The following is a 12,448-nucleotide window of genomic DNA, read 5'->3' on the forward strand; positions in this document are numbered from 1 at the left end:
GCTAGCCTCTAGTAAGAAACCAGCAGCAGAACTCTGGCTTCAGCCTCGGACATAATTTTAATGAAATAATTATATAAGCGTATTTACACAGAATAGAGCTCGATGATGAGACCCTATCGTGAAGGTATATATATATATATTTATGTATTGTAAGTAGCTCGGTAACTGGGCCTAAAATCAGCATTCGATGGCCAACCGAATCCCAAAAGTAGGTACCCTGCAGCCGGCCGCTTACTTTACAAAGGCAGCAGCTTAAATTGTAAGTAGCTTATACTCGGTAACTGGGCCTAAAATCGGCATTCAGTGGCCAAACAGAATGCCAAAACTAGGTACCTAGCAGCCGGTACAAGCAGCTTAAATTAAGCCTACCACTATCTACAAGAGCCTTAGCCTAAACCTACTAGAGCTAGCCTCTAGTAGGAAACCAGTAGCAGAACTCTGGCTTCAGCCTCGGACATAATTTTAATGAAATAATTATATTAGCGTATTTACACAAAATAGAGCTCGATGATGAGACCCTATAGTGAAGGTTTTAAATAAAAACGAGCTAGCGAACTCGTGTTAGAGACCAAGATAGGCTGTTAAGCCACTCAGAGGTCTGAATTTTCATTTCGGCGATTATGTTTATGTTAGAAAAGTGCGGACGTTCGAGAAAGCTTATAAAAATGTGATTATTTTTTTTTTTAAATCTTTGTTTTGTGCAGATATGAACGGACGTTTGAGAAAGCATATTATTTTGTTTATGGTTTTCTAGGTTTTATTTAAATTGTTTTGTTTTTACACGCTTTTATTTAACTTGATTTAATTGGATGCGTAATTAATTTCTAAAGAATTAATTAAAATGCTCTATGTAAAATACTATTTACCGCACTATTATAACGCACATTTTTCGTGTTCATTTAGTGCGCAAATGTTTTTAGTCATGAGACTCTATTGTTAACTATTTTAAAGTATTGTATATGCCTACATATAAACCGTTTTAATTACAAGCTTCTTTGTAATCATGCACTAAAAAGAAGAAAATAGATTATGTGTATTAAATATATAATAATGCACCGCTATTTAATAGTAAAGGTATTATAAATACATAACATAGTGGCCCACGCTTCTGTTTATAGTTACTTAAATAGTGTTGCAATATTTAATGTTTTCATTTTCAAAGCATTATTATATAAAAGCTTGTAATTAAAACGTTTTTAATTATTCTTTGAACTGGCTAGCGATTCGACGCGAATTTTCGATCACTTCTAGCAGACCAATTTCTTTCAAACTTGACACGTAGATCAAAGCTCGATGTCGATGCATTGTGGAATCGAATTAAGGTTTGTTTAATTAAGTTATTCAGAATTAGCTACATTTTCCTGTAATTAGTTGGGAACGATGCGCAACTGAAATCTTAACACAAAAATCTTCGTAAGAGAATTTTTTTTTTAAAATCAAACTTTGTAGCATAATGAAAAATGTGTCCACGAATTAGGATTAAAGTGTATCAGTATAATTAGTTTGTGTATGCGCTGTTTTCTTTTTGCGCAATATAGAACATAATTAATTTTCTTCTGTTTAGAGCATAATTTTATAGACGATTTATTATAAAGTATTTCATTAATTTCTTATTTTATTTTTAAAAACTTTATTTCAAAATACCCAAGGGAAGTAATCGAGTAAAAAGCCAAGAGTTCTGTAAAGATGAATTGTCTTTCTTGGTATATCGTACACACAGTACATTTGCAGAAAGCTTCCGGCAACAAAGCTAACTGTTATGAATGGTATCTCAGTGTATTGCTCAGTGGCGTAGGCAGGAGGGGGGGGGGTCATAACCCCCCCATAGACCCCTCGGTATAAAGAAAAAGTATGAGGGGGGTGTGCAAATCGAAAGTTTCAGGGGGGGGGGGGGGTGCAAATCGAAAGTTTCAGGGGGGGGGGGGGTGCAAATCGAAAGTTTGTCCCCGGGTAAAAATTGGAACCCCCCCTTGAGACGATCCTGGCTACGCCACTGGTATTGCTATGGTATGAGAGTATGTGTGTTGTAGAATGATTTATATTAATAAAAGATTGTGGCGGTGTGACGAGGTATGTAAGGAGGTGACGAGTGAGAGTAGGATCTGGGTGATGTGCATCATGTTGTGCGAGACAGGGGATTTATTGACACAATACTACCTCCTATAAACTAGCACTCACTCACTACCAACCCAACTATCTCCAACACATAAATAAATCGGGAGTGATCTCCCCTAAACTTTCTTGAATATTCTTATATAAAACAACAAAGATGGCGACTCGGGATATAGACATGATTTTTAATCCATTTATAATTACTTTTTAAAATAGAATCTCGTAGAAAAAAGCATTGCACGCCAAGTGAACGCAAAACAAATTGTGTATAATAGTGCGGAATATTATTAGTAATGTATACATTTACATGCGTTTTTTGAAAAATCGGAAATAGCGAAAATTACTACTTCCGGTCAACGGAAAATACTCAAAATTTGAAAGCAGGCAGAGAATCAGATCTTTTACTTACATAAAAAATTTCATTTATCTATATGAAACAGTACTCAAGTTATAGGCTTTTGAAAAATTGAAAGTAGAAAATTTTCCACTTTCGGTTATCGGAAATCGCTCACTAGTTTATAGGGATCTACGATTTTGATATAATACTTATATATGAAATTTCATCGACCTAGCTGTAACGGTACTCAAGCTATCGTGTTTATAAACACACACACACACAGACATACGGACAAGATTGCAAAACTATGCTTTTCCGACTCAGGGATGTGTAAAACGTCGAGAATTGCAAAAATCTCAATTTTTTTGCACGAATACAAGACTTTCTCTATACTTCGTATACGAGAAAGTAACAATCAAAAAGACACCTACCAGACTCCGGTAATAGCAAAAACACACAAAGAAATAGATTTTTAGCTGGGGTAAACTGGAGGGTATTGGGATGGAGTGGTCTAGCGGTAGAGAGCTAGACTGCTAACCTGTAAGTCTCGAGTTTAAATCCAGGTTCAAGTCAGTAGACCATCCCTGTCCACTCAACTCTAACTGGTACCTAACTGACATTAGGGAAAGTAACAGCTGGGCATAGTGCTGACCACACTATCTCTTCATGTGCCGAGGTCACAGAAACATGTGAACTCTACTTCAATTGACTCATAGACCGCGTCAGTTTTGAAAGGGAACTTTACTTACTTTATACTTATACTGGAGGGGATATATTCAACCATTAGAAAACAGAAGATAACCATTTAAAAAAAAAAAAAAAAAGAATTCCATCTTTTCATTAGTTCCTTTCCTACTTTATTACAAAAATAAAGTAGAATTACAAATTAAAGCAGAGTCAAAAAAGACATTTTTTTTAAACATACATTAACAGGTTTTAAACTGTAGTAACCTATAGTTTTCAAACATTTTTCTAAACCTGTAATCATATCCTTTTTGAAATTTTAAAACATACATAAATATAATTAATAACCATACCTTATAGATGTAATTAAGCTAATTATAATTTGAAATTTAACACCACAATTACAAAGAACTTTAGTTACATATCATATTACATTGTATTGTTACTCTTGGTATTTTTAGCCAACACTGCATTTCTAATTAGTATTGAAATATAAATATTACAGCAAATATTGATCAAGTACTAGAAATATTGAGTTATTACTTAACCAACCTTCAGGATAGAAGAGTGTAACAGTTAAATGTATGTTTCGAGTGTGTATCTTAAAAAGGCGATATGAATATAAAATATAGGATGGGTGTGCGCATGCGCGAAGGAAAGGAAGCGAGAGGTAGATAGCGCGGGAACAACATGGCGATGTTTGGGAGTGAAGACAATGTTCCTATGAACCAATAAAATTATGGAAATTAACAAAACAAGGGTTGATTTTTGTTTTGAGTGTGTGCCATGAAAAAGGTAGGAGAAAAGCCTGTGACAAAGAGGAATTAACACACAAGGCGCACAACCAATGAGATTGGTTTTAAAAGCTTTCAAATTTAAAAGTTAATTGCCATTAGTATAAACTGTTTAAAACAAAAACAAATAACTTTTAATTTATCAACAACCCTTTCGGCTAGGTTGACAGTTATGACCTTGAACCTAGGACTAATGGATGATAGCCTTGATCTTCAACACAGTACCCAAAGCCAGAAGCCATTACAAAGTGTGACTAATACAATCCAGTCTACAGCAGTTTAAAAATAAGTGTTCAAATCTCCAAAGGAAAAAGTCCTCTGACAATGTTCTTCACAATATGCCTGTTGTCTTTAACGATGTTCAGGACGATTTGTCTGGCAGTCTTCAAATGCTCCACCTTTACACTGAGTGGCATGGGCTCCCTATAGGTTGGGTCAGGATCTGAGTCAATACAAAATTTAGGTTTTTCTTTAAACTCAAAAAGAAAATAGAAAACATGACAATTTTTTTTCATTATTTAAAACATAAAACTCCAAAATTCAGAACAATCTTTCTACCAAAATCTAGAACAAACAAAAATTGATTTGACAGATTTGCAACACAAAGTTGATGCAACTCAGATTCTTTATCTACATTTTTTTAAATTCTGAAAACTTAAATCAATCATCAAGAAGGTATTAAATAGTTTTTTATCAACTCAAACTGACCTGTTTATAAGGAGTCACTTTAAATAATTTAAACTAGGTTGTATTAAGTTACCCTTTTTACATTACAATCAACTGAGCAGATGAAGATTTTGTCTAATTCAGTGACCACATTTTATGAAGGGGTAGTGTGGTCAGCAGTATGGCCAGCCACTTTTACTCTAACTAGTCAGGTACCCATCACAGCTGGGTGGACTCAGGGACATTGTATAAACTCAAGTCAGAGATCCGAACACAAGACTTTCAGGCTAAGCGTCAAGCACTCTACCACCCAGCCACACAGTCCCTTTTTTAGGTTTTTAATTACTGAATCCATGAGCAAGAAGCTGTTGATAAAAAAAAAACAGCTTACCATTAACAGCGCAGGCTGTATACAGTACTACCCAGGCTGCTCCTGAAAAAAGATCCTTAGGGGCGGGAAAGTCTCGAGAGATACCCAAAATATTCGCCAAAAAAGCGTAAGCATTTCTATAGACCACCTACAGAAAAAAAAAAGATTATTATGTTTGAAATTTTAATTTTAAAAAGTATACTTTTTGTTCTAAATATAGAGTGAGACCCGAAAGATGCACAACAGAAAAAAAACGCTACAAATATGCTCAACGGAAAAAAAAGCGCAAACATAAAAAACCACACAGAAAAAAGCGCAAAAAGAAAGAAAGCGCAGACCGAAAAATGCGAGTACAAAAAAAAAGCGCACACAGGTAAGTAATGCCATTTTCCTTTCAATTTAAAGGGTAAAAATGTGTTTCCTCACCTGCATCCAACTCCCAACCGTAGCACAGCGCGGGCTTGGTACAATTTTCATCCGCAGGTAGTGCTCATCCTCGTGCACGCCCAGCACCCACGCTACGACAACATAGAACTCTTCAGGCGTGAGAAACAGATTTCTGTCCCAGTTCAGCAACAGGAAGTAGCGCAGTAGGAAACACAGGAACCCCATGCGCAGTCCGTACACCTTGAAGTAGGAATTCTCTGTGGCAAGACGTTCAGATTTTCATAAAAACCCCAGTCTTAAAAGAAATTAGTAAAATTACCAGTTACAGTAAAGTTGATGTTTTTTGCCACTGGGATATGAAGTCAGCACTTTGCCCAGCTGCTTTAACTTTACGTAACGTAAGTCAGGTACATATCAAAGCTGGGTGGATTCAGGGACATCCAATGGACTTCAACACAGCATCAAACTAAGCCCGTCTACTGCATTTAACCATGAATTTACCCTGGTCTAAAGCCCACGTCTACTGTGTTTAAACATGAATTTACCCTGGTCTAAAGCCCAGGTCTACTGTGTTTAACCATGAATTTACCCTGGTCTAAAGCCCACGTCTACTGTGTTTAACCATGAATTTACCCTGGTCTAAAGCCTACGTCTACTGTGTTTAACCATGAATTTACCCTGGTCTAAAGCCCACGTCTACTGCATTTAACCATGAATTTACCCTGGTCTAAAGCCCACGTCTACTGTGTTTAACCATGAATTTACCCTGGTCTAAAGCCCACGTCTACTGTGTTTAACCATGAATTTACCCTGGTCTAAAGCCCACGTCTACTGCATTTAACCATGAATTTACCCTGGTCTAAAGCACAAATCTCCTGATGCTGTATGATCATCTCAAAGAGCTGCTTGTTCAGGTGATATCCATTTTTCCTCACCTGTGCAAGGGAGGGAACCCAGCCATCATCACTTTTTACAACCTGCAAATCCAGAAAAAAACATCTAATTATCAAAAAGCCAGAATTAGCTATAATTATAAAGAGTAAGCAAATTAAATAGCCAGAAGTTAACTATAAATGCCATTCAATGATTACTAGCTTTACAAAAGAAATAAATGTTTTTAGAAATATTAAACTTTGTACATTTAGTTATATTGTTTTAATATATTTCTGACCAGTTTAAGAAGAACTTTGTAAATGAGGTCCTATTCAATCATTTGTATAGCTTAGCTTCTAATGCAGAGTTCAGCTTTTCAGTCAATGTTACAGCATTATAAATGCTGCTTTGATTGGTCAGCACTTTATTTAGGAAATCATAATAATAGTTCTACAGTAATTAGAGCGATTCAGCTTTCTGTCATTTTGTTTAACAAACAGATTCCGTTGCTACTTTGAAATTTAAATATCAATTCACATGGTAGATTCCTACGTATAGGATTAATTAAAACAATCCATGAAATTAATTTCTACTTTTAAAGATTGAAATCTTAATGCCAGCAATACAAAAACTCTATATAATTAATTTTAGGTATGCAGTTTGTAAATTGTGTAGCTGTGTATGCATGTGATATAATTTTGGTCAGCTATATCAATGAATGTGCTGGAGTGCTTTAAGTCCAGAAGAAATGTGAAGTGTGATTCATAAAAATTACTTTTTACAAGAACCTTTGACCAAAGTGATATCATGACCCAACTGACACCATGACAAAGCAGCCATCATGATTGTTGTGTCATCTTGACCCAAGTGTTACTGAAACCTAGATGACCCCATGACCCAGCTATAATGACCCAGCTGACCCCATGACCCGGCTATAATGACCCAGCTGACCATATGACCCAGCTGACCCCATGACCCAGCTGACCCCATGACCCAGCTGACCCCATGACCCGGCTGACCCCATGACCCAGCTGACCCCATGACCCAGCTGACCCCATGACCCGGCTGACCCCATGACCCAGCTGACCATATGACCCAGCTGACCCCATGACCCGGCTGACCCCATGACCCAGCTGACCCCATGACTCAGCTGAATCTTGACCCCATGACCCAGCTGATCCCATGACCCGGCTGACCCCATGACCCACCTCCATCTCTAGCATCAGCTTGTGTGGTGTCCGCCCCAACTCTAGGACTGACTGTTTGCCGCGGGGCAGCAGCATCTTGTAGACGTAGGAGCGGAGGGTTTGAAGGGCTACCTCAGCCACAGGTCTCCCTGGTGTAGGGTCTTCTAGAACCTGCAGGTCAGAGCCAATGACATAATGAGGTCAAGGACAGTGTCAGCAACACGTGGAGGTTGCAAAATTAAAATAAAATGTGGAGTATGGAAAACATAAATCAAGCTATATTTATGGTAATAGAAAGAAGTTTAATGAAATTTATTTAAAGATGTTTTTTTTAGCATTTATCAGAGTCAACTGTCACAGCTTAATCTCAACTTCCAATAAACAAAATCTCACCTGTAACAACACACCTGTGACAACACAATCTCACCTGTAACAACACACCTGTGACAACACAATCTCACCTGTAACAACACACCTGTGACAACACAATCTCACCTGTAACAACACACCTGTGACAACACAATCTCACCTGTAACAACACACCTGTGACAACACAATCTCACCTGTGACAACACACCTGTGACAACACAATCTCACCTGTAACAACACACCTGTGACAAAACAACCTCACCTGTGACAACACAATCTCACCTGTGACAACACAATCTCACCTGTGACAACACACCTGTGACAACACAATCTCACCTGTAACAACACACCTGTGACAACACAATCTCACCTGTAACAACACACCTGTGACAACACAATCTCACCTGTAACAACACACCTGTGACAAAACAACCTCACCTGTGACAACACAATCTCACCTGTGACAACACAATCTCACCTGTGACAACACACCTGTGACAACACAATCTCACCTGTAACAACACACCTGTGACAACACAATCTCACCTGTGACAACACAATCTCACCTGTGACAATACAACCTCACCTGCCTGTGCCAGTAAGTCCCTTGGTGCATGGACACGATGGTGCTGGGCATCTTGCCTGACCTTATTCCATCTGCGATCAGGTTGAAGATGTAGCCTGTCTGTTCTTCCTCCTCGTCCTTTAGAGTCAGTGAATAGAACTGCCGCGCGTGATTGACAGCGTCACAAAAGCTTTGATTCTGGGCCTGGATAGAAAATTAACAACTGTGGGTAAAAACACTGGAGCTTTACCATATATTCTTCAAGTTTTTTTTTTATACCTGTATTGACATATGTTAATTTTTCATCTAGGGTAGTAATACTAGCATAATACCACTTTACTGCCATCTGCTACTAAATTTGTACATTAACTGCATATTATATAATTATATATATGTATATAAATATATGTATATATATATATATATATATATATATATATATATATATATATATATATATATATATATATATATATATATATATATATGTGTATACATATATATATGTATATTTGTATATTTATATATATATAACAATAAATGAAAAAAAAAAAAATATATATATATATATATATATATATATTATATAGGCCTGTAAATCTTGATTATAAAAGATGTTTACATTAGCATTTTATTAAATTAAAGATGAAAGAAAATGTTGAGCTTACCATCAACGTACCAAAGAATTCACACCTCTCCACGCACCCGTACCCATTAATCAAATAGGCCAGCCTTTCAAACTGACCAAAATACTGACTTTTGAACACTGGGTTGGATAAGAGAAAGGGTAATGTGAAGTCATTGCCCCCTATCACAGCCAACTCTACCAAGGCCTGGTGATTTGGAAGCTGGGGAAACAAGAAAGTACTCCCTATTTAGACAGAGGTGTGTGTCCCATGCCTGTGTCTGATCATGTAACAAGAATAGAATCTTCTTAAAGTAGGGGTGTTAGGTTACTGGTAGTTGCTATATCAAAATGCAGACATTCCTATCTTAGCATATGTATTTGGTTGTAACTGAGGTAATTTCCTAAGCCAGGACTAACCTATCACAAAACCTGGTCCTACCATATAAATGTTTCACATTAGAACCTGGCAGTCCATGGGGTAGATGATGTAGAGTTCACCTGTTTCTGTGACCTTGGCATGTGAAGGGATAGTGTGGTCAGCACCAGGACTAGCCACCTTTAATTTCCCTAACATGAGTCAGGTAACCCATCAGAGCAGAGTGGCCAGATGAACTCTACTCTGGTATCTGAACCCAAGACTTTCAGGTTAGAAGTCATATGCTTTACCATCCGACCATGCTGTCACTACTCTCACCATAAACCCAAACACTAATCCTGACCTGAACACTTAATCTTATATTACAATAGTAGGCTACAAATAACCTAACATCCCTATTTTTAGAACATCTACTGCCATTCATGCATAAAGGGAATACTCAGTAAAATATAACAAGACTCTCCTAAAGAGATGCTCTTAAAATATTGTGTAAAATGATTTTAACTATATTAAACTGGATCTTTTTTTTCATTGATTTTTTGGTTATATCAAATGGGATTTCCTCCAACACAATAGTGTATTGTGTTTTAACATATTATGCGCAATAATGACTCCTGTCAACCTGTTTTGCTATTATAATTTGCTTCCATAACCTTTGTCCATCCAAGAACAGACTACAAGGCAGCAGTTGTTTGATTTTGGACTTGTCTCTCCAAGATGGGTTGCTGTCCCTAGCTAAAGAACCCCATCAGCTCATGGATCCGAACTCAGGATTGTTGGGGTTAACAATCTCCCACTCAACTATGCCATCCCTTATAAAATGACAATAACAAATTTTTATAACAAGAAAACTTATGTAAATGAATACTTGAATGAAAACTTCTACAAGAGAGCTACAACATACTTTTAATAACCTCATAATACTCTCCGTATGTATAACACCACAAATAAGTTTTTCAGGACGTTGGGGTTTTAAGGTGTTGAGACGTAGCCCAAGATCATTGTGGATGTCGAAATAGTCAAGACACAGATAAACACAGTTTGGGAAGATACAGAAATCTGTGTCGTTGCTGAGGATTGCGTAGACCCTGTCATCTTCAACCATACGTTTAGCCAATGCAAAATCTGCTTCCCCTGCAAGTGATATCACTATTAAAATCATGACGTATTTATCATGAACATCACCGTCATTATCGTCTTTATCATTATTATCATATACACCTTCATAATTAACTTTATCATCATCAATGCATCTTTATAATGACATTATCATCACCATCATGAAATTATGATCACTAACATCAACTTCATCATCACCTTAATAATTTACATAATCGTCAACATAATATAATTAGTATCATGTATGTCACTACTACACTTGATACAATAACATAAACATCAGCCTACTTTGATATTACATATAACCTGTACATATACCTCAACTGACACACCTGTGTATACACACCTTACCTGACACACCTGTACACTGGCACACTTGTATAAACACCTTACCTGACACACCTGTGTATACACCTTACCTGACACACCTGTGTATACACCTTACCTGACACACCTGTGTATACACCTTACCTGACACACCTGTACACTGACAGATCTGTACACTGACACACCTGTACACTGACACACCTGTACACTGACACACCTGTACACTGACACACCTGTACACTGACACACCTGTACACTGACACACCTGTGTATACAACTTACCCCCCTGACACACCTGTACACTAACACACCTGTACACTGACACACCTGTACACTGACACACCTGTACACTGACAAACCTGTACATCCACCTTACCTGAAACACGCAGGTGAATCTCACACCCAGCCTCCTGTATTGTCAAGACATTCTGTACTTCCTGCAGGCATGGGCGTGTCAAATGATCTCTGTCAATTTCAGACACAGGTATCTACAACATACAACAAGAAAAGAGAAAAACATACAAGTATAGCTAGCTTCTAAAATATACAATAAAGAATCTAAACAAATATATATATATATGTAAATGTGTGTATATATATATATATATATATATATATATATATATATATATATATATATAATCACGTTTTTAAATCTAAATACTGATTTAACAATACCGGGCATTTATTTTTTTTAAGCTTTGAAAAACTACTAGGCATTTTTTTCTATAAGAATCAATTTTATAACAGGTTGAATAATTTCAAGAATAAAAAAAACACATCTTTATCTTTAGAGTTATTAATCATAATACATTTTATCACTGTACCAAAGATACCTATTATAGCAGTATTAATTAGAGTAAATCAACAGGAAGGGATACAAACCTGACCACGCAGATATTCAAAACACCTCACCAGTCTCCTTTGCTCTTCAAAATACCGCTTCTTCCATGTATTCAGTTTGTGCTTAGTTGAGAAGTGCGCGCTGCCTTTGGCTCCATCGAGATAAAACACCAACTCAATATTAACGTTTCTGAATTCCTGAATTAAATTTGTCAGGAACTCATGCATCAGCTTGTACTCCCCACCTGAGAATACCAGGTGTGGGTTGCCTGTCACTTCAATCAGAGACTCGCGCAAACACCTGGCGATAAAGTGCTCCCAGCAGTAGAAGTCCACGAGAAGTTTCATCCCACCTGGGTACTCTTTAGCCACCTGGACCAGGTCCACCTCTGTTAAGACAGAGCTTTCATTGGCTTTCAGGTATGACCACAGCCTGCTCACACCCATTTTTAGAGCTTTTCAGTTAGTTTATGTCATGTAGGTTTCAGAACACCTGGGGAGGAATGGTAAGATAGGTTTACCTGGGGAGGTATGTGAGGTTTACCTGGGGAGGTATGTGAGGTTTACCTGGGGAGGAATAGTAAGAAGTTTATTTAGAGGGATGGTGTGGTCAGCACTAAACATAGCCACCTTAACTTTTATTTCAGGTACCCATCAGAACTGGGTTGACGCAGTAATGTTCTAGATCTAAAGTCTAGTATACACTCAAAGATATCCAAACCATACCGTCCCATGTCATTTACTGATTCAACCTTTCACTTTCATATTATTGGTCCTTTAATTTACTAAACTGTTGCCTTATGTGACATAA

General features: G+C 37.2%; 1 protein-coding gene across 1 annotated transcript; it reads right to left on the reverse strand.

Moving 5' to 3' along the window:
• Positions 1-3,293: 3,293 nt before the first annotated feature.
• LOC131934962 (uncharacterized) lies at positions 3,294-12,130 on the reverse strand. Its single transcript, XM_059291235.1, has 10 exons — positions 11,680-12,130; positions 11,171-11,282; positions 10,253-10,482; positions 9,013-9,192; positions 8,366-8,548; positions 7,432-7,581; positions 6,204-6,327; positions 5,390-5,607; positions 4,985-5,111; positions 3,294-4,369 (listed from the first exon to the last, which is right to left on the reverse strand). The coding sequence occupies exons 1-10, from the start codon at positions 12,082-12,084 to the stop codon at positions 4,221-4,223; spliced, it is 1,878 nt and encodes a 625-aa protein (XP_059147218.1). The 5' UTR covers positions 12,085-12,130; the 3' UTR covers positions 3,294-4,220.
• Positions 12,131-12,448: the final 318 nt, after the last annotated feature.

The sequence above is a fragment of the Physella acuta genome, unplaced genomic scaffold (assembly GCF_028476545.2).
Source record: "Physella acuta isolate Inbredline_101_S28 unplaced genomic scaffold, ASM2847654v3 ptg000124l, whole genome shotgun sequence".
Lineage (NCBI taxonomy): Eukaryota > Metazoa > Mollusca > Gastropoda > Physidae > Physella > Physella acuta.

Coding starts and splice junctions, on each gene's coding strand:
- LOC131934962 (XM_059291235.1), bottom strand. CDS start 12,084: ATGGGTGTGAGCAGGCTGTGGTCATACCTGAAAGCCAATGAAAGCTCT. Junction 10,483..11,170: donor GATTCACCTGCGTGTTTCAG/GTAAGGTGGATG, acceptor TATCACTTGCAG/GGGAAGCAGATTTTGCATTG. Junction 5,608..6,203: donor GATTTGTGCTTTAGACCAGG/GTAAATTCATGG, acceptor GTCTTGCCACAG/AGAATTCCTACTTCAAGGTG.